This window comes from Meles meles, chromosome 8 (genome assembly GCF_922984935.1).
Source record: "Meles meles chromosome 8, mMelMel3.1 paternal haplotype, whole genome shotgun sequence".
NCBI lineage: Eukaryota > Metazoa > Chordata > Mammalia > Carnivora > Mustelidae > Meles > Meles meles.
In genome coordinates this window covers 48274767-48297868 of record NC_060073.1, presented here as the reverse complement: position 1 = coordinate 48297868, position 23102 = coordinate 48274767, and the positions used below count along the sequence as shown (strand labels likewise).

Sequence of the window (23102 nt, the reverse complement as noted above, 5' to 3'; positions counted from 1 at the left end):
ATATGGGATATGACTTATGAACAATAGGAAAAAAATAGCTTTCCTCTGTGATGGGCAAAATTGTATGACAAGTTCTAAAATACCTGTATGTTAGATATTTAATGTGTTTTTAGGATATTTGAAGCCTATTACTTGTAATTACTAGATATTTTAGATAGTATTCAGAATAATAATTAAGAGGTGGTTTCTAACTAGTGCCTACTATGCTGTTAAACACTGTCCTTTTATTTCTTATTTTTTTATAAACATATAATGTATTTTTATCCCCAGGGGTACAGGTCTGTCAATCGCCAGGTTTACACACTTCACAGCACTCACCATAGCACATACCCTCCCCATTGTCCATAACCCCCCTCCCCCTCTCCCAACCCCACCTTCCCCCAGCAACCCCCAGTTTGTTTTATGAGATTAAGAGTCACTTATGGTTTGTCTCCCTCCCAATCCCACCTTGTTTCATTTATTCTTCTCCTATCCCCTTAACCCCCCATGTTGCATCTCCATGTCCTCATATCAGGGAGATCATATGATAGTTGTCTTTCTCCGGTTGACTTATTTCACTAAGCATGATACCCTCTAGTTCCATCCACGTCGTCGCAAATGGCAAGATTTCATTTCTTTTGATGGCTGCATAGTATTCCATTGTGTATCTATACCACATCTTCTTTATCCATTCATCTGTTGATGGACATCTATGTTAAACACTGTCCTTTTATAACACTTAAAAATTTGTAAGCACTGACTGCTCCCCACAACCATGTTAAGAAGTAGCAAAGTCACATATTCCTATTTGAGAAATAAGAACATGATGACAGAGAGGTCATTTAGGATACAAGAATAGGTCATACATTTTGAAACTTTAGAAAAATATATTGTTAAGAAAAAATGGAAATGAGCTGGTATAAAATTATCTCACAGTCATAAGCTTTGCATTCTCTCTGAATGAATGAATTTATCTGACATTCATTGGCAGTAAGTTTAGTATAGTAGCTATGTAATTTTTTAGCTAGTAGGTAGTATATAGTATCTTTTAATCACTTGTAATTAGTATGTTTTAATCCCCCCTCCTAACAACTCCCTCCCCTAATAAGAGGTTTTATTGTTACTCATTTCTTATATTTCAGAAAACATTTACTGTACATACTCAGTGTTGGGCACTTGATTTGTTGTAGGGGGTTGAATTCAGGAATAAATAAGATAGAATCATTGCCTTAATAGGCAGGAGAGTTTTTAAGAGGGAAAAGGAAGCAAGAGGGTATATGGAAGTGTCAAGAAAGACTTGATAGGAGCAATTACTGTATGTTAAAGTCTTGGCTGGAATTGAGAGCTTAAGTAAAATGTCAGAGGTTTGGCCATCTCCTATGGGGTCTCCAGAGCTGTGGATCTAAAAACTTTCCTCCACGGTAAGTCTGATTTTTAGAGGAAAAGAATACCTTACACTTAAAGCCTGAAATTTTATTGAACTTTAGTTATTTACCTAATAATAAATTATATGGAGTTTGGATGTCAGAAGCTCCTCCCTCCTGGCCCGGCCTCCCAGTTGTGACAACCAAAAATGTCTCCAGACATTACCAGATGTTCCCTGGGGGGAAACATTTCCCCAAGGTGAGAACCACTGATGAATGTCTCTGAGAAACGAAACTCCATTAATACGGTGGTAGGTTGAACTAAAATAATTGACCATGGAATAAATTCTGGAAGGGGAACAAAGTATATTAAAGAGGCCATTAGTGAACATAATAAAGTAGGAACTGGTTGGGTGCCCATGGATTAAACGCACTGGAAGAGATAGTGTTGAATAAAGAGATGGACGCTAGAAAAGGGAAGAGTATCAGGTCTGAGATGTAACTTATAAAGCAGCATGAGCCTGTCTATCTTGGTGGTTTGAGATATCTGATATGAACAGGAGTTAAAGGTAATTGACAGTGTGGGAGAATGAAAAGTGTAAATTCAAGGTATTAAAAGTACTTTTCGGGTCATTCCTCAGGTTGCTTTTTTTTCAGCCTGCCCCTTAAATATTGATATTCTTCAGAGTTTTATCGTAGGCCTTGATCTCTTCTTACTAGATCCAGCTAGGTGATTACTCAGCACCCTTTATTTTACATGAGACAGATGGTTGTATTTTAATAGATTTGGAAAAAGCTTTATCTAGTCTGGACCAAGGGTGCTCATCACTGCTGCTGTCTGGGTGATCTTTTCTTCTCAGGGCTCCCTGTATGTGATTAATAAAATCTGTGTGTAGTCTGGCTCTTCTCTTCCCTGCAGACCCAGTTACTTCTACTGGACCTGTGTTCTGGGTGTCCCACGAGCCCTTTACACCCAACATTCAAAAACTGAACTTGTGTCTCCATAACTGTACTTTGTTCTCTTCCCAGGTCTTCCACTTAATTAGTTTATTCACTTAACAAAAGTTTATCGTGTTTACATCTTGCCAGGCACTCAGCTAATTGGGACCTTAGTGTTGAACAAAATAGATGTGATCCCTGTCCTTGTGGAGTTCACATTTCCTTATCCCTCATATTTAGTCACTGGCTAGGTCTTATTGAATTATTTTAACTCCCCAAATGTTAATGCTCTCTCACTTCTAGGTAGTTATACATGCTGCTTTCTCTGCCTGGAACACTGTCGTTCTATTTTATAATTTCTGGTCCTTCCCCAGCTGGGTTAGTTTTTCTCCTGTACAGTCTCATAGCACTGTAATATTACCCCTATTTTATTACCTTTAACATATTATTTTAATTGTGTTTACTTATCTGGCTTTTCCTATCAGATTCTAAATAGCTTGCAGGAGACATTGTTGGTTTGTTTTCTCAGTGTCTAGGAGGTGTCTGGCTCATCTGAAATGCTTTGTAGATGCTTGATAACTAATATAAGAACACATAAATGTTGAAATCACTAAAAAACAGTAGTGGAAGGGAACATTTATATCCATTTAGGGAGTGAAAATGAGCATTATATATGCTGTATTAATTTTCTTCCCAGATTGAGAATCCCTGCTTAAACTACAAGTATGGACTTTAAATGAAATGGAGACTCAAAGTGTAATAGAGCAGTGATCTGGAGGTAGCATCTGTATTTCTTTATAAAATCCGAGATGAAAAATTAAATTTGACTCACAGTCGAATGTGCCTTTACCCTATAACACCTTAGGATCTAACTGATGTTTTAGTTGATTTATTTCTTCTAGTATACTTAAGGAATACTGTGTATATGATATTTCTCAAGTTTGTCCAGATTCTAATCTGCATATTTGCTTACCAACTTTTCTTTTCTTCAACATATTTACCTTTTTTCCCCCTCTAAAAATGTTGTAGGTTTTACAGATTTAATATAGATCATGAATCATGGTATTTTACTGTAATCTACTGTAACAGAATAAAACCAAAATAAAGTGAAGTGATAAATTAAGATCTGTATTTTAGAAATGGAATGATCATTTTTAAACATTGTCCTGCTGTAAAAACAAAACAATATTGTCCTGATGTCTATACTGCTTAAGTCTATTCTGAGGGACAGTACAATATAATCTAGTCAGCAAAGGCATGGGCAGTTCAAATTTAATTGCAAACTACCAGGTCTGTGTCCTTGGTAAGTTACTTAACCTCTCTGTGTCTCAGGTTCCTCATCTGTAAAATGGGGATAATAATGTGTGTTTCATGGGGTATTTTCTGTATACAATGGTAGCAGTTAGGAATAGCAGTTTTAGGATTAACATATTTGGAAGTTTTCAGAATGGCAGTCTTTGATGGGGTGCTGGTGGGTTTTAGAAAGTTGAAAAATACTGCCCTAACATTTTATCCCTTTGGATAGCTTTTTGACAGATTGAGAGATGAAAATCCAGATTTTAGAGAGAAAGTTATAGCGATCAACAGTGAACTCACCCAACCAAAACTGGCTCTTAGTGAAGAAGATAAAGAGATCATCATAGATTCTATCAATATTATATTCCACTGTGCGGCTACAGTAAGGTTTAATGAAAATTTAAGGTAAGTAAAGGTATTTATATGATATTTGAGCTTCAGCATTGTTTACAAATTTGAATTCTTTTTAGTGAAATCGTTCTGAAAGTGATATAAAACTGTTTGCCCTATGTTAATTGTGGCTTTCAGTGTCCTAAAGAGTGTTAAGAGAATTTTCTTCTTATGAGTTTAGAAACATTGGACAACTAGTCTGTATATTAGAAGAAGTTGCCTTGAATTGAACTGTAAGGCAGGGAAGTATGGAGTAGGAGAAAGAAATTTTCCTTCAGTAGGTATGTCGGTCTCAACAGCTAAATAGTGTTTGTTTCCTCTTTCTTTCAGAAGCCTATATCTCAGTGGCTTTATTTTTTTATTCTGCACATATCCATCTGAAAATTAAAAAAAAAGAACTTGGGTTTTGCAGAGTAAGGTAAAATGGCTTATAAATTTAAGTCATACCTTCTTTAAAAAAAAAACAAAACACAAACCTGGTAGCATTATTAGCGATAGGCAACAGTGGACAGAAGTTTAATTAGAAAAATAATTTTAAAAAATAATTTGGACTTCTGTCAGGATGCCTGTTTCAAGAAAAAATAACATTTTACATGTTTACTGTTTTTAAAAAATCTCACAGATCTGCATTTCAAACAATGGTTCTTAATTTAGAGGATTCTTTTTGATGATATGTTCAAAAATGCTGTTTTTTAATGTTTATCTAATTGTATAGACTTACGCCAGTTAAAATGGGGCAGACTTTTTTAGGATTTATTTTGTTTATAAAGGGTTTTTAGGGGCGCCTGGGTGGCTCAGTGGGTTAAGGCCTCTGCCTTCGGCTCAGGTCATGATCTCAGGGTCCTGGGATCGAGCCCCGCATCGGACTGTCTGCTCCGCAGGGAGCCTGCTGCTGCTTCTCTCTCTCTCCCTCTGCATGCCTCTCTGCCTACTTGTGATCTCTGCCTGTCAAATAAATAAATAAAATCTTTAAAAAAAAAAAGATAAAGAGTTTTTAGATTATTTCCTGGAAAGTCTTTAATGTAGAAGTATAAATCTTAATTGACATTATATAATGTGACAGTTCAGCACCAAAGCATTACAATAAGTTTTGCCTGTATTCCAGGTGAGGGCACTGTGATAGTCACTTACATTTCTTTAATAGTACTTTATAGTTTCCAGGGTAAATTTTTTTATTCATTATTTTATGCCATGCTAAGGTTACCACTGTAATATTGTGGGCAAGTCCATTTTATACTTGAGGAAGTTGAGACAGCACTGTGTTCTGGATAGGACATGAGTTTTAGAATTACATACCTTAGCTCTAACTTTGAGTTTATCATTTATTATCTGGTGATAATGATTTATTTACTTTCTAGTGGTTTTAATACAGCCATTGTGTATTCATGATTCAAAAGTGACAAAAAAATCTCAGAGCTATAGTAATATTTCACTTTCATAAAAGGTATGTGTACATATATGTGTATTTATATACATTTTTGATACTTGCTACTTACTGTCCTTGGACAGGATGATAACAGGTAGGTTTTTAGTATTAAATCGTAATCTAACAGATATTTCCCTCCATAGTTCTAGCTTTCATTGTTTTTCATAACCAAAAGAAAATTCACACAGCCTTATGAAACTGTTTTTAAGAAAAAAAGGTATATATTTATCGGACAATTGTGGTATAGTCTCCATTAGCTTAAAGGGGGAAGTTGGGTGCTTTTAAAGGGGAAGTTGATTTGCAAACAGAACATTAGAGTAAAACTCCTCAAAGGAACCTTTACGGAGAATGACCAAAGTACAGTCCTTTCAGGGAATCTTTTCTCTTTTTTCCCCTTGGGGTAAGCAAGTCTACCATTGAGGAAAGGGAAATCTTTTCATTATTCTTTCATCTTTTATTAGCGATCTCATAGTGCAAGGAGGATATATAGATGAATAATAAAATTTATTGCCTTGTTAAGGCATCTATATTTACTGACCTAACCTTAGTCATTACATTGAAATTATTGTTTTCTGTGAAGCAGTTTTAATGTATATTAATGTGTAAGTGGTGATATTGCAACATTAGATTTGGGCCAGACATGTTAAAATAGTGAAGGTTGGTGTATATTAACTGCTTAAAAAACACTTTTCATAGTCATTTTTAACTTTAACTGCCACAAATAAAAAATGGCACAAAGACTTTATTGCCAAGGCAAAAAATAATCCAGATTTTACTCCCAACATTATAACCAATATTTTGAAAGGAGCCAAGAAAAATTGTGCACAGATTCTATTCACAAAATCCTTATAGTCTACAAAGGGAGATAGATTTGCTTAAATAATTGTAAAGTAGGATAGAAAGTAAGGAGTCACTGAAGAGCATACATTAATTTCTGTAAGAATTGAGAGGTGGTAGAGCTCACTGATTTTCAGATATGATGGTTTATAAATCTTGAGGTGGGAAAAAGTGGGTAGAATAGGAATTGTAAAGAAATAGTGACAAAAGATGAGGGGAGAGTGTTATTGAGAATAATGAAGGGAACTTCTTAGTTGATCCTGGGGCCTGGTGTTTCTAAGGTAATAAAGAAAGTAAAGGTAGGACAGTGGAGTTGAGAATAAAGGAGTGTCAAGAAACTAGAGACCATGATGAGGACAGAAAACAAGCTTATAGGGAGAAATGGAAGGGCAGATGGTGTGGTCTGGGGGAAATTCTTAGTACGAGATTTCAGAGATGCAGCAGTTTAAATGTGAGAATATGCAAATATGAACATATGCATATGGGAGTAGGTGTTTTGAAAGGTGTGGAAGTAAAGATGGATGATGAGAAAGGAATAAGAAGCTATTAAGTCTAAAGGGCACCGACTATCCCACTTCAGAATGCATTATATGAATCTTGGGAATTTCTGGAAAATGTTTTAAAAATGCAGAATTTTAGACTCTGTTTGCAAAATTCAGAATCTCTGGTTTGGGATAATACCCAGGAATCTTTATCTGTAATGAGACTCCCAAGTATGATTTTAAATTATAGATGTCTGGGTCCCCTACCGTAAGATTGATTAATTGGTCACTAGACGTCTGTATCTATGTCTTCATTGAATTAAAAAAAAAAAAAATCAGTAATACTGATGAGATCTCATCTAGGAAGTATTTTCTCAGAAGTGGGGAAGGGGAAAGAGATACCAAAATGGTTTGGGGAACTTATTTAAAATATGGCTTTCCGGGGGCACCTGGCTGGCTCAGTCGGTAGAGCATGTGATTCTTGATCTCGGGGTCATAAGTTTGAGCCCCATACTGAGGATAGAGGTTACATAAAAAAAATAAAATCTTAAATATAAATATGTATGTTCATATATATATAATTTAATATATAAAACCATGTAAATAAATATATATGTAATATATATAGTTTTCCAGGTTTCAATTCAGATATTACAAAGTGTCTGAGGATGAGGTCCAGCAATCTACATTTTTAATAAGCTCTCAGGTGTTTGTCATGCCAAGCTGAGATCTCTGGTTTAAGGTCTTAGAAGTATTAGCAACACAGATTTTGAACCATCCAGGGTATCTGCACAAGGCAGATGAACAAGAAGATTTATTGGCAGTTCAAATAGAGTTCTTTCTTTCTTTTTTTTTTTTTTTTTTTGAAGTGACTTCTATGTCTACATTTAATGACGGACCATAATTAACAAAGATGTGTTCATTTTTCCCCCTCCTCCAAAAGCTAATGTTATTTGAGATTTATGGCTCCATATAATCAAACGATGGGAATATTATTATTATTTTTTGGCTTTCTGATCTAACGTGTCAGGGTCTCAGCCTGAAGTTCAGTAGAGTAGAAATTGAATGGTAGTAAAACAGAGTGACATTATTAGCCTTGCAGAGATACTGAGAGTTATGTACATATATAATGTGCTTTCAGGTTTGTGCTCTCAGGTACAGGGGTAGCAGACAAGGTACAGGAATGTTCTCTCTGAAATTATTCCTTATTTTCAGTGACCCAGAAATTCTGTCACCGTCCTCAGGAACCTGTAACAGAATATCCTTTGTGTACTGCTCCCAAAACATTACTCTCCCTTGCTTCATTGTTTTACAAATGCAAAAGAAAATAGCATATTGCCTTACAGTCTAGTGGACTGTATCCTCTCTGTGAAATGTCTTTATTGCTGAATTTCCACTTGAGCAGATTTTTCCCCCTCAGCTGAGATAAGGAAGAAAAAAAATACATTCGTGATCGTAAGACCTCAAACCAATTACTTCATTTAAAAAAAAATTCCTTCTAGTATGTTTTCATGAACACTTGGATACTATTAAATTAAAGGAAAAAATAATGCACAGGACTTTTTCTCTCTTGAATTATTTCTTGTTCTTGGTGACCCAGAACTTGTTGTCCTGTCCTCAGGAACCTGTAACAGAATATTTTCTGTTTAGTTCTTCTCAAAACAGTACCCTCCCCAACCCCATTGTTTTCCAAATGTGAATAGATATCAAAGGACTGCTTTATAGTCAAGTGGACCAGATTCTATCGGTGACATATCCTGGCCTTTTAAAAGAATAATTGAATTTTTTCTTCTTAAATACTGAAAATGTAAGAACTTGGGGAAGTACTTAAAAACTATTATAATTTTAAAAGCATTCCCTTGTGGTCTGTCTTCGAGCATACATTGCTTTACGTAAAATGTAAACAAAGAACTTATGATTTTACTTAGGGAAACAATTTCCACATTTCTAATTTTTTTCATAGTTAAAATTTTTGTGATGTGATGGTATTCCACCATGTTGATATATTATAATATGTGTATGATGTTCACAAAGTATAGCAAATTTAAGGAATTTTCATTTCTTTCTTTGAAAAATTATATTTAGAACAAGTTTTTCCTTTAGGAAACCTCAGTAGGTTAACTAGATTAGTAATTATATCATTTCTGTACTTCCTGGTACTTTGTGTTAATCTCTTTTGAATCAGTTATATCAGTGTGGTCATCAACAATGTATTACTTGGCCAGTTTTATCACAGTATTACTGGGGTTGAGTATATCAACTTTTTTTTCATTCAAATAACAAGTAAAAATTACCCGCCAGCTCATTACCGTTAGTTATATTTACTGAATGCCTGTTTTAGTGCCTGTTTAGGAATGAATAATGCTAAATATTTGCAAGCTATTTATTTCATTTAATTTTATACAAATCCTAGTAGGTAGACTGTTCCCATTTACAGGTGAGGAAATTGAGGCCTGAGTGCTTGACTCACTATATAAGGTCCCTGAGTGCTAGCTAATGAGTAGCCCAAGTCAGAATTTGAACCCAGGTCTTATTCCAGAGTCTTGTTCTTAATCCTGCTTTACTTTACAATGTATGTATTTTTAAAATATTCATGCAGATTTCCCATGTTTTCATACTTACCATATAATTATTTCAAATGACTCTATTCTTTCATTGTGGTAGAATACCTGCTTTGTTAAAGTTTATTCATTTCAGTCATAGTAAACATTCATGTTCTCTAGGCTTTTGCTATTACTAGATGAGATTTCATTATTTTTCTGTGTATATATTTTTGCATTTGTGAAATTATTTACTTTGGATAAATTTCAATGAGAATACTATATAGATCATTTTTGTGTCTTGCATATGCCTCTTGTGACAAAATATACCCATTTTATTATAATACACCTTTGAAATTGTAAGCTAGTCTTTAAAAAGTATTTGGATTAATTGCTACACAGGGAAATAAACATATTCTTACTTGATTATATGTTAATATGACTTAATGTTTCTGAGTTTTCTTTGACTATTTAACCCTTATTGGTGACTCTACCTTAGCATTTTAAAATTACTTGACCATTCTGATTACTTATTTGTAATTCCATATCATGAAACAGTGTATTTTTAAAAATCAAGGTGCAAGAGAAGTGTAATAAGACTTCAGAATGTATGTATAAAAGCCAAAGACTGAAGTTACTTGTGTTTATTTCTGGGTAATTTAAAAATTTTAATTTTTTTTTTAAATCCTAGTGTGAGGCTTCTTTTATAAAATCTTTTTTTTAAACTCAACTGATAGAATGGATGTACTTTATATTGAAATAAGATACAAGACCAGACCTAAGGGATCAGTTGTAAAGAAACAAAAATCTCTGTCTACTGGAAATAAAAATATTTTAGCAGGTGAAATAAATGACTTTTTAGTTTTTCACTGGGAAAGCTTCCTAATTTTTCATCGTCACTTTTTCTTTTATAGAGATGCTGTTCAGTTAAATGTGATTGCTACACGCCAGCTTATTCTCCTTGCACAACAAATGAAGAATCTGGAAGTATTCATGCATGTATCAACAGCATATGCCTACTGCAATCGAAAGCATATTGATGAAGTAGTCTACCCACCTCCTGTGGATCCCAAGAAGCTGATTGATTCTTTAGAGTATGTTTGTTTTAAATTGATACACATTTTATTTGATCCCACGTTTATCTACTTGTGTGTATTTCTTGGTCTATTTCAGTTTCTCTTTCTCTCTCTCTCTCTACACCTACACGTATCTATACATTTATCTCTTCCTTATTCAACCAATTATTACATATCTACTATGTTCTTACTATGCAGATTTATATCTGAATGACTGTTGCTGAAGCCAGGGTGGATCTTTCACTTTTGACCAGGTGTGAGGGTTGGAGGAAGGTCTCTAAACAACCCATCCATGATATTACGGCCTCTGTTTTCCAGGGAGTTAATTTAGCAACTATAAGAAGTGCCTGATACCCATGGAGACTAATGACTTGGCTGTTCAATGGCAGGGTTCTAATTGATTAAAAAATTATCCTTTTTTCCCCTAAGTGGAGAGTGTCTGTGTAGAGGCCTTAAATTATTAGATGATCCGGTCCCATTCCTTTAAATGACACTCCTAGTGTTATTGTTTATTATCTTTCTGAGAACTAGGATCATATCAGCAATTATTTGAGAAATACTTGGGAATAATAATATTCCCAAGTATTGATAGATAATGGCATAAGTGAAGTCAGCAGGGTCAAGAATTCATTTACTTCAGGCTGCACTTTCTCATCAAGTGAACCAAACAAATAGGATCAGAGCAAAAACAAAAAGAAGGGTCTTTTCTTCTTTAGTGGACTAGAGTTATGGAAAATTCTTGGTCCATCATATCTGAACATATTCATTACTCAACTCCAGTAACAACCCTGTGGACTTTGTCCTCCTTTGTTCTTCTCTGTTTCCCTTAGGTTTCCTTTCTTCTTAGAGATCCTATCCACTTTCAGCTCTGTTTACTGTCCCCTGCTTTCTTAAATTATTTTTTTCCTAAGGATGCTAGAGAGTGTACATTGTTTTTCCCAAGTTTTTTCCTAACGTAAGCACATATAAGTCTTTTTCTTTAAGGCTTTCCTGCTGATTAGTGTGAGGAAGCAGACAGGTTATAAGAAAATAAATAAGAATAGGAGTTTACAAAGACATTCTTATAATTCCCTGTTTTCTGTCTCCATTTCTTAGATGGTCCCCAATACTTACCTCCTTGTCCCCGCAGGTCAGTAGTCAGAAGTGTTTACTATCTCAGGGAAAAGTTGAATGCAGAAGCTAATGAATCTTTTTACTTTTTCTCTTTTTAGTGCTTGGTATATCTAAACATCTAAGTTGCTGAGAAAGCACTTGAAATTCTGTATCTCTTTTCTTTGCACACAAAGAAATCTAGCTAACATCATTTTAGGGCAGCTCATAGATGGGCTCTATAAACTCACTCCCAGTGATGAGGCTTGCTGGCTAACTGTCTCCTTGGTTTAGCCAGTTCATACTTTATGCTGTTGTTCTAGTGCAGCAACTGTTCCATTTTTTAAGACTCATCTCCACTGTGGAATTTTTCCCAAGTTGAGAAGCAACCTCCCTTCAGTTTCACTAGATTCTTTTTCTTCCACACACAAGAAGTACTTCTACACGCAGAAGAAAACTCTTGATAATCTGTTTTATGCTTCCTCGTCAGTTAGTATGGGTAGTTTTAGAGTGTGACATAATACTGAATGTACAACTCTGTATATAACATTAATATAATGATAATATATAATATAATAATAAACAAGAAGAGTGTCTGAAAACAGGTACATAACATAGTGGAATTGGAAATGAAGAATTGGAAAGACCATGGTTATCACCTAGTATATCACCCTCCTTTTACAGATGATCAGAGTAGACCTTTTTTTCAGAGACACTATGAGAATTGGAGGAATTTTGTGACTTCATAGTAGGTTGCTAATTGAATTTTTATAGCATGGTTCAGTGCATTTTATCATTTACTTTAGTATTTGTTAGTCTTGCTGGTGAGAACATAACAGTTTTAAGGGCTTTACATGAACTACTTAGATCCTTAGACCTTTTATATTAATTATAAATATGTTCATTGCAAGTAATTAACATATGGTGCTGTTTTGGTGGTTATATACAGATCTGTAATTCCGAATCTGAAACCTTTGCGGCCAGCTATATTTTGGAATTTCTCTGGACGTCAGTGAGGAAATGTAATCTATGTACTCTGTAATATGAAGTAACTTCAACTAGATCCGGGGTAGCACCCCTGATCAAACGCATATGAAGTGTACACATATTTACCCTAAGTGGTACTTTTTAAAAGGCCATAAATCAGTTCAGATCAGTTATTACCACCACCATATTATTTATGAAAGAACTCTGTTGGCTTTCAGAGCTTTTGGGATATCGAAATTACATATAAGAGCTGTGGACTTGTAGTTGATGTTTAATGAAAGTAAGATTCACTTCCTTTTTTTTTCTTTTTTTTTTTTTAGTAAAATTTGTCAAATCATTTGAGTCAGCAACAGATATGTTGAATATGCAAAGTTAAGTGGTTTTGATTTTATAGTAAAACATCTGAAAATATTTTTGCATGCAATTTCTTTGCTAACCAGGTGGATGGATGATGGCCTAGTAAATGATATCACACCAAAGTTGATAGGAGACAGACCTAATACATACATATACACAAAAGCATTGGCAGAATATGTTGTACAGCAAGAAGGAGCAAAGCTAAATGTGGCGATTGTAAGGCCATCGATTGTTGGTGCCAGTTGGAAAGAACCTTTTCCAGTAAGTTGTAAGAAATCTTTGTGAATAATGGAATTGAGAATTTTAAGTCTTATCTTTGTATAAAAAGAGGTGGCAGTTGTTTGAGCAGGTGTTATTTACTGTACCTGGCTTACTATGGCAAAATTGTTCTCATTCATAGAAAGAGACACTTATTGGTACTTTTTTGTAATGTGATGCTGTGTATATAGAAATGCAGATAAACATTTAAAAAATCTTAACTGAAAACTAAATGAAAGGCTGCAATGTTGTCTGGAGTCAAAGTAGACCTTGCATTTTACGTTTTCTCTGTAACTGGCAAGATATTGGACTCTGACACATCAGCATTTGTTGGATTTTAAAATTATTTACTTTTTTTTTTTTTTTTGCACCATTAGTTTCCCTTGTGGAGGTGAAAGAAATAGAGATAAAGAGTATTCAGGAACTGATTTTATTTTGTTTGTTTTGGGGTACCAAAAGGGGCAAGCCTTCCAAGCCTTCCCTGTAAAGATCACAAGCTAAGAAAAGCATAAGAGATTTCTATGATAACTTGCTGTAGAAAAGCAGGCTGTTAATGGTATTTGTGAATCCCTGGAATAAGAGAAAATAGATATAAACTAAGAGATGAATTGATTTACAAAACAGCTAGGTCTCTGTAATGATAGTAAGTGAGAGCATCTCTTTTGTTGTTTTGACAGTGTTGTCTTTTCCTTTGTTTTATTCAGTAATTTTAAGGAGGATTTCCCATTTCCACCTAACCTCAGGATGCTGCTTCAGTAAATAGAACAAAATCAAAGTTGAGTAGGTGTAATTTAGCTAAAATATTTGACAGATATAAACTCCTTTTTATTGAATTCTCTTTGTAGTGAGTTAATGGAAGAGTAGGTAACCCTTTGAAAATGACTTAATTTCACCATTTGCAGTATCAGGAGAACACTGCTTCTGTTATTAGAAGGAGAGAAATAACTCTGATCTGAATGCTGTCTTTTTTAGTTTTCAGAAGACAACTAAGTATATATATGGGGTTGTATATTTCAAATAATAAATCTCTAGTTTATAGTATTTCTAAGCTCCCCTATTTTTAATTTTTGTATTAGGGATGGATTGATAACTTTAATGGACCAAGTGGTCTCTTTATTGCGGTAAGTAAAACTTACGACTTACTTAACATTCTGCATATTTTTCTGTTTTCTGTGTGTCTGTGTGTGTGTGTATGCTCTCTGGCTTATAAATCTTAAGGTGTTGTTTTTAATTTCAACAAAGGCAGGGAAAGGAATTCTTCGAACAATGCGTGCCTCCAACAATGCCCTTGCAGATCTTGTTCCTGTAGATGTAGTTGTCAACACGAGTCTTGCGGCAGCCTGGTATTCCGGAGTTAATAGGTATATGAGGTGACAATGTCGCTTGTTAAATACATAGTAACTGTGAAGGGAAAACAGAGTTAATGGCTAATGTTATTAATCCCTCAGTACTGATAATTTCCATATCTATAGGTACGGGTATTATCACTTCCAGTTGCAGGAATTGATTTAATCATAGGTAATATAGCAAGTAGTCCCATCAGTTGTCATTAAGAATTAACATTAATTTCCATATACTATCTATAGGATAGACAAGTTCATTTGGGATTAAGAATGAGAAAAACCCAAAACCCTGCTACCTCCCCAGTGCTTTTTTAATCCAAACTAAAACTTGGTATAATCATATAAAAACCTGAAATTCTCAGAGAATGGCTTACATATATCAAACATGGCATACTAGAGCAACTTTAAAGATTCATCTATTTATTTGTTTCTTTGTTTGAGAGACAGCCCACAAGCAGGGAGGAGGGGCGGAGGGGGGAAGCAGACCCCCACCATTGAGCAGGGAGCCTGATGTGGGGCGTGATCCCAGGACCCTGGTATCATGACCTGAGCTGAAGGTAGACACGTAACTGACTGAGCCACCCAGTTGCCCCACTAGAACAAATTTAAGTAACTCAGGTCTCTTTTTAAAAGGGAGTAGTAGCATTTACAGGTAACTCTTAAATTTTAAGCTTTTCAACAACATTTTTTCCTCTAGTCCATAAACTGCCCTTATTTTTTAAATCAGAATTTTATATCCTAAAAAAGGAGGGATATGATTATATGAGTATATTGTTTCTGGTAAAAGGGAACTAAGTCCATAAGTTTTAAACTAAAACCTCTGGGAATGAGAAGGAGATAGGAAGAGCTGAGGTTGTTTGTCATTGTTGTTTTCCTCAACATTTAAAAACAGATACTGCTGCTATTATAAGGAAGAAAAATATGAGAAGAGAAAAATATTGAATTTTTTTATAATAATTTTTTTGGTGGGGGGAAGGGTGGTTGTAAATAGTCCTTCAGACACAAAGATTAATTGTTTAAGGATGGTTTTTGAAATAATTAATGTAGAAAAGGTACCCATTATCCTTATTTCTTCCTACTTGATTATTGTATAAGATTCAGATTGGATAAGTTTGGCCTCTTTTTATGTTTCATTGCTTTGATCTTTGTCTTTGCAGACCAAGAAACATCATGGTGTATAATTGCACAACAGGCAGCACTAATCCTTTCCACTGGGGTGAAGTTGGTATGATTTTACCTGTGTTTTTGAATGTTAGAGTAAATCTTTATTTAAAATATTCGCTGAGTTTTTATGTTAGAATATACCCACAAAGCATTAAAAAGCCACTGAGTTACCAATTTATTCTTATTTTAATTGCCGTGTTAGAATATCTATACCTATACTGCCTTGTGATCCTTAACAGTGGTCTGTAAATTAAAAAATATCCTGCAGTATATTCCCTCCTTGGCCCACCCTTTTCTGACTGTTAATATTTTCTTGCTGCCATCTGCAGCATCCCTCACAGACAGATGCCCGTGGCAAGGAAACAGTGATTTTTTCCGTCCCTAGTGGGTAATCTCAGTCCTGATGTTGTCTATCCATAGGCAGTATCACTTCCAGCTGTAAGAGTTGTTATATCACAGGAGCCAGCTAGCTCCTAGCTACCTACAAGAGTATTAAATTAAGGAGTCAGCAAGTAGGATATGTTTTGCCAGAGTATTCTCTATTACATTTACTAATTTATTGAAATTCACAAGTTCGCAGGAATACGTGTGTGTGCTATATTGCCTGTTCTAAAGTAGGCTTAATAGAACTTAAAGCCTACTGAAATTGAATAATTTTTAAGTTGTTTATGTTTTCAAATTTTAAAGTAAGAGATATTGATGCCATTGATTTAGTAATAGGTCTTATTTTACCTCTCATTGAACAATTTTTGTTGCCCTTACAGAACAGTTTTGATTTTAAAGTAAATCTTTATGTCATTTGTCCTGGGGTTTTTCTGTGCCATTTTTATTTCAGTTTAAAGATTGGCCCTTATAAGAAAACCATCCAATCTAGGGTGATTTAAATTTTTTGATAATTATTTTAATAGTATTTTTCTAAGGATTTTAAAACACTGAAATGAGTTAGGTTTTTGTAATCTCCCATTGTGTTGTAAAGTTTAGTAAAAATCAAGTTGAGCATTATTTTTAAGTGAATTGCTCAATATACGTTTTCATTGAAGTATTAACATAGATAATAGGTTTGATTTTGTTGATATTGTATTATCTAAATAAATTATAGCAGAAGCTAATTTGGGGTTGTTTTAAGCTTGTTGATGTATGTTAATTTGAGCATTAAGCAGCTTAATTATTTATAAGCAAAGGATGATGATTTTCCTTTTCTTTTTTAAGTAAGTATACAGTAATAAGAATCTGGAAAGAGGAACAGAAAGAAAGAAGCTATCGTGAGAGGTGAATTATAGAAAGTGACATTGTAAAATGACATCGGTAAAACATTAAAAGGATTTTTAAGAGTGAAATGTAGCAAAAATTCATTTATCTAATTAAAATTCATAGTGACAGTTCTAAAACCACTCGAGTTCAGCAGTCTGATACCCATATTCTCTTAGCTACTATCGAGAGTAGAAAAGTTTGTTTTTTAATTGAGCGAACTCTGACATCTTTGGTAAAATATTTTGCTTTGTAAAAACATGATTTTTTTTTTCAAAACTTCATTACATGGTTATTATCAAAGCTGTTACACAACTTTTCTTCCTCAGAATACCATGTAATTTCCACTTTCAAGAGGAATCCTCTCGAACAGGCCTTCAGACGGCCCAATGTAAATCTAACCTCCAATCACCTTTTATATCATTACTGGATTGCTGTAAGCCATAAGGCCCCAGCATTCCTGTATGATATCTACCTCAGGATGACTGGAAGAAGCCCAAGGTAATGGTGACTAGCTCTGTCTTATCTGTTCCTCTGTTAAACAACCCATGCTTACACTAAAATGCATATTCATTAACTCTGTATTTGTTTATGCTTATGATAAGGCTTAATGGCCTTTTGTGACTGAGAAGACTCTTGAAATTAAGACTTTGTCAGGAAAGCAAAGGTAGTGTTGTCACTTACTCTAATTTATTCTGAAGTTCGGATGATAAATTATTGTCATGTGCTGAATTCTAGGTCTGACTTTAGGTATATTTTCTGAATAACAAATAACATTCAAAATGCTCTGACGCTTATTTTTCCTACAGGATATTATCTAAATCATTCCTTCAAGATGAATCCTTTAAACCAAGTGGTCAGGCGCCCCAATATTAAGTTGTATTCCAACAACTTATTGCTTCATTATTGGAAGGGTGTCAGACATACAGTACCTGCATTATTGCTCGATCTTGCACTCAGGTTGACAGGTCAGAAACCGTGGTAAGAAGAATAGCAGTAAATATACCTATGTATTGGTAAGGTGGTGGAAGCTTGCTGGAGAGACAAAAAAGTCCGCTAGCATGAGCTTTACTTTTAGAATTACTAACTTGATTAATCACAATCACAATCACAATCAGGATGCTAGGACATTTCTTAGAAATTGAGGATATTTGGGGAGGCTAATTGTGGATCTCATTCTTATTGGGCAGTTGATCCTCCAAAATCCCATAATAGAGGAAATGTCCAGCATCAAGGTTGTCATTGTTATTATAAGCTGAAATTGAGTCCATCTCTCCCCCTTAAAAACTTAGAGGTGAGTCTCTAGGGGATTGAGGGTAAAATGTTTGCTATGAGTGGATTGTGCAGTTTTATGTGAAAAAACATAGAATGCTTCTAGAAAATTAATGGTCTGAAATATCTCAGCTGCTTATTATTATATCATTCAGCTTATAATACAGTAATTACATTTTTGACTAATTTTCCAGGTTGAGAATGTCATAGTTTAAAAGAAAAGTTAACAAATGGGAAGCTTTCCATTTTCTTATTGTTGTTATATAGTCTTTCTTTCTTATTTTCTTTCTTATTGAAACCCCACAAACTTAAAGTCCTCCTACTGTCTTTACCAGAATTATAGTGCAATGTACCATAAATATATTTATTTTTTTTAACTACATTGACGTTACAGTGGAACCTTTGATTGGAGAGTTCAGGATTTGAGTATTAATGTATAAAGAAGATGCTGATTCCAGAACTTCCATCAACTGTTCAAAAAATAAAAGTGAGGTATCTGCCAGTTATAGTGTATCAGGATCTGAGTTTCTTATAGGGATTTTCTGTGGATTCAGTTGTCCATTATGTTCCTAACCCAATGTGTTAAATACTGAAACATGTGAGAAGTGTTGAACAACTTTAGTTTAGGTAAAGAAATACTTAATGGAAAAAAGATCCAAAGGATATCAAAATTAGTTTTAAGTTTTTTTGGAGTGATCTGCGAAATGGAGTATTTATGATTGGCAGCATCTTTCATGGCTAAAAAGCAAATGTAAATTTGTGAGTGATGGCATTACATGCTTTCCTGATATTATTAAGGTTGTTACAGATTAGAGCTGAAAAGTCAAAACTAGTTCAAAAAAGTAAAAGAGGGTAAACAATATCACAAAGCCTTATATAGAAAAGAGGGCTTAGTAAAATTAAAACAATGAAATAGCCAAAGCTTATTGAATAATTTATAGTAGGTGTTGCTATATATCAAATTATCTCAAACTTAGTGGCTCTTAGAAAAGCAGAAGTTACTTTATTATTTTTTTCAGTTTATTGTTTCTCTCAGGATCAGGACTTCAGGGGGGAATCAGCTAGGCAGTTTTGGCTTGGGGCCTTTGTTGTGATGGAGCTGAAAGGGCGGCGTGCAGTGGAAACACCTTGTGTCACTGTCTCTTCATAAAGTGTCAGGATCTCCTCCTGTAGTCTCTTTTTAATGACTGTTGGTAGCCTTACGGGAAATAAACTGCTTACCCAGTGACTGAAGGCTTCAAGGAGAGGTCTTACAGCAGGCAAGTGGAAGCTGTGTGCATCTCCTGACCTACCCATAGAAACCATGCGGCACTACTACCACTTCATTCTTTGAGTCACGTGCGAGTCACACAAGTCCTCCAAAATTCAAGGAAAGGGAATGTAGAGAATGTTCAAGATCATGTAAAACTTGAGCAATTTAGTTGAAAGGTATTGTTGAAGCCATTTTGGAAAGTGCAATTGGCTCTAGTTAGTCTCTGGCCACAACAGTTCTTACTCCTCCCCCATGGAAAATACACTTACTCTTCCCCCCCACCAGGACCTTTCTGGCACCCCCTCGAAGCCACCGTTAGGTCAACTGAATCTGGCGCAATTATAGTTGAGGCTTTTTAGGAGTGGTTTTTCAAGTGTAGGCAACAAGAGCCAGAAAGGTTTTTTTATTTAGGCAATTTTATAAATGTTAATTACAAAGTCTTATTATTTATATTCTTTAATTTGTTCAGATATTTACTGAACAAGGTACTGGGCTTTATATCTTATACTGGGGCCTTAATATAATGCCTACTTCTACATTAAAGTAACGTTAATTGTGTCATTCGTAGTGTCCACTTTATACATTTACATTATTCTGTGTGTCAGCTAGATAAAAATACGATTTCCTCTGTTTTTTGACATAATGATAAAAAGTGCCACTCAGACCTGTGTCATAAGGAATCCTGGGTAACAGTCACTGGGGACTAGGATGTATGCTATTATTACAAGTGGACGCAGTGTAAATTACTCACTCTTACTCTTGAAGTGCAGTAGGTAGTTCATCACTCTTAAAAATGACATTAGAAAAATGGTCCCATAGTCCAGTTATTTAGCCTAATTCTTTCTAGCTTAACTTCTGTGAATCTGATATTTTTTATCTTTCTGGTTGTTAGTGGAGGACAGTTTTGGCCTCCATCAAGGAACATTTGAAAGTATTCGGGGATGTTTTTAGTTACTACAGCTGGGGGAGATTATGCTGCTGGCATCTAATGGGTAGAGCTGGGGTGCTGAACATCTTACAAGTATAAGACAGCACCCACTCACCCTGCCACCACAAAGAAGTGTTTGGCTCAGAGTGTCTGTAGTGTTGAGGTTGAGAAATCCTGGGCCAGATGTTGTCCTACTCTAAAGAATTGTGGTGATTTTTTTGCAGGTTGCCATAATAAAGAATAAATACATACTCAGAACATACATGGTGATGTGGTCTCAGGGGGGATCTGCTCATAGAGCATTTGAAGGAAAGAGTGATTATGCAAAATTTAAAGTTTTTTTTATCCCCATAATATTCTATCTGGTACTTTTATAGCTTGATAAATATTCTGTGAAGGTCACCTGGATGTGGCTTTTCAGATTTCCTTTTTCCCCTCCAATTTTTTATATTTTTGAATGCCTGAATCAGTGATTGGTTGCAGGGTAATCCTGTCACTTGAGTGAATCTGAAGATAGATTCTGAAGATAGATGAGAATTGTCAGTGAAAAAGAAATTAGGAAGAGGAACTTGTTAAGATGTATGTTGGAAAATGATGTTAAGTGAATACATGTATGTTGTAATTCAAATGTACTATACTGGTTGTAATAGTAGATACTGATTTAATTACAGACCTGTTACATCTTTTTTGTTTTTGTAATAGGAAGAAAATGGTCTAATCTCTTTTCTAAAAGGAGCATGTCTTGGTTAACCCCGCCCCCATGTGCTTTCTATGTGTCTGAACTATTCCTGTCCAAATACAGCTTCAGTGCTCCGTAATTCTTCTCATGTCTGACAGAAGTTTTATTATGAGATTATTTTCTTGCATGAACCATAGTTTTTCTTTGCATAGTCCATGTTGCCTCATTTTCTTGTAGTATTCTGGATTTAGGATTTCTTTTTAAACATATTAAATGTGTCCTCAGAATTGTTGAGCTAATGTTACTGCTTTGACTTTTCCCCATTTCTGATATTCTGATTTTCTCCCATTTTCCTCATTTCTAAAACCCCTGATTGGGGGACTTTCTAAACTGTGTAAATGCTAATCCTTATTGTGGAAATATATAAATAGAATTCTTTTAAACTATTTTCCACAAATTATTTTTCTGTTTATCAGAGGCCAGGAATTTTGGGTGTATGTTTTGTTTCAGAAAGTTCTTTCTTCCCTTTTCCTACTTATCATAAGTAATTTTTATATATAGATATTACTACTCTGGATAGTGTTAATGATATCAATGACTTACAGTGAGCCATGACATATAAAATGATAGGTTTAAAAATTAAGGCCCCTTGTCCTTTTTAAAAAAGAACAAATAACAAATACCAAACTTTCTTATTTCTATTAAGGATAGATAATGGGAGTTTGGGGAGTTAATTGAATATCTTGAATATATATTTCAGAAAGTTTTAAGCGGGAGTCATTGATTTCACAGCACATTCAGACAATCAAGAATGGTACCTTTCCGTGTTAAAGATAAAATTACTTTAAAAGATATATGTGGAGAGAGTTGATTAAGTGGCAAACAAATATTTCTGTATACTTTGCCTCCATGATGCTAACAAGTTGAGATTATAATGTAACACCATATGTTATGAATTCACAGGAAACCTTAGTAATTGTAGCTGAACTAAAATGTGGTTGAAAAACAAAGAGCAAGGGAATACCAATTGAATCCATTTATTTGCTTAGGATTATAGTAGAAAATTTGACCTCAAAGTATTGTATTTCCTTTGAAAATTAATTTCATATATCAATGGAACTTTCCTTAGGCAGCATTAAATTCATTTGCTGCCGCTAAAAATTTTTTTCCATATTGGATTTATAAAATGTTCTTTAAAGATACAGAAATATTCTTATTCTCTGGTAGTTTGGTACACTTACTGAATTACGTATTATAATTTTACTGTTACTATCTCAGTATAGAAACTGGTACCCTGGGTTGTGGTGAGATTTTTCCTAACCTATGCAAATTATGAATCTGTCCATTTTTCTTACAATACAGGATGATGAAAACAATAACTCGTCTTCACAAAGCTATGGTGTTTCTTGAATATTTCACAAGTAATTCTTGGGTTTGGAATACTGACAATGTCAATATGTTGATGAATCAACTAAACCCTGAAGATAAAAAGGCAAGTATTTTCTGTTTCATATTAGAAAATATGTAGTATACTAATTGGAGAACCATTAGCAACCTGAGAAAAAATTGGATATTTTCCACAATCAGTATGCAACAAGAAAGACATTTGACCTATTTATAGTGTCTCGTTAAAGCTTCAGTTGTAATTAGTGGTGGTAAAATAAAATTGCTCGATCTTAAAATTTATAGTGTAACTATTTGCGAGTGGCAGAGGTGCTTCCAAAGTATGATTGAAATGTTGATTCTTTTTTGCCCTTTAGTCAAATTCATAGAAAACTTGGACTTTATGCATTTTTCCTTCACTTTGTTTTCTTCTAATTTCAAGAAAAAAAAGTTCTCTCCAAAATTGTTTTACTCATATATTCTTAACATTTCTTATCACTCCTCGTTTTGTCCTCTGTTATTGTGACACTTAACTCTTCATGTGTGTGTTTTTTTGAGGTTATCTTGGATTTTTTAACATGCATACCTAACAAAGTCTAAATTAAGCAACTTCTCTAACGTCTTCCTTAATGATATTCAGGACCTTAAAGTCTTTGAGCTGTAACTACCACCCCACTAATATACATATTTATGCATTACTTCGGTTCTCTATTTAAATCTTTTATTTAGATATGATTTTGTTTAGTTTTCTTTAGATTTAACCAATACTTACCAGTGTCTTTGCTATGAGATCTTCTCTTTATCTTTAGGGTC

At 34.4% G+C, this 23102-nt stretch overlaps 1 protein-coding gene across 2 annotated transcripts in view; it reads left to right on the top strand.

Moving 5' to 3' along the window:
- Positions 1-23102, top strand: part of FAR1 (fatty acyl-CoA reductase 1) — a 70636-nt gene that overhangs the window by 37745 nt on the left and 9789 nt on the right. The window contains exons 3-10 of one of the 2 annotated variants that reach the window (XM_046015750.1): positions 3808-3983; positions 10168-10347; positions 12846-13023; positions 14097-14141; positions 14263-14381; positions 15521-15588; positions 17585-17756; positions 22269-22398. In XM_046015750.1, coding sequence (XP_045871706.1) covers positions 3808-3983; positions 10168-10347; positions 12846-13023; positions 14097-14141; positions 14263-14381; positions 15521-15588; positions 17585-17756; positions 22269-22398 — 1068 coding nt within the window. Of the gene's footprint in view, positions 1-3807; positions 3984-10167; positions 10348-12845; positions 13024-14096; positions 14142-14262; positions 14382-15520; positions 15589-17104; positions 17277-17584; positions 17757-22268; positions 22399-23102 lie in introns of both variants that reach the window. The other variant, XM_046015748.1, reaches the window with a different exon arrangement.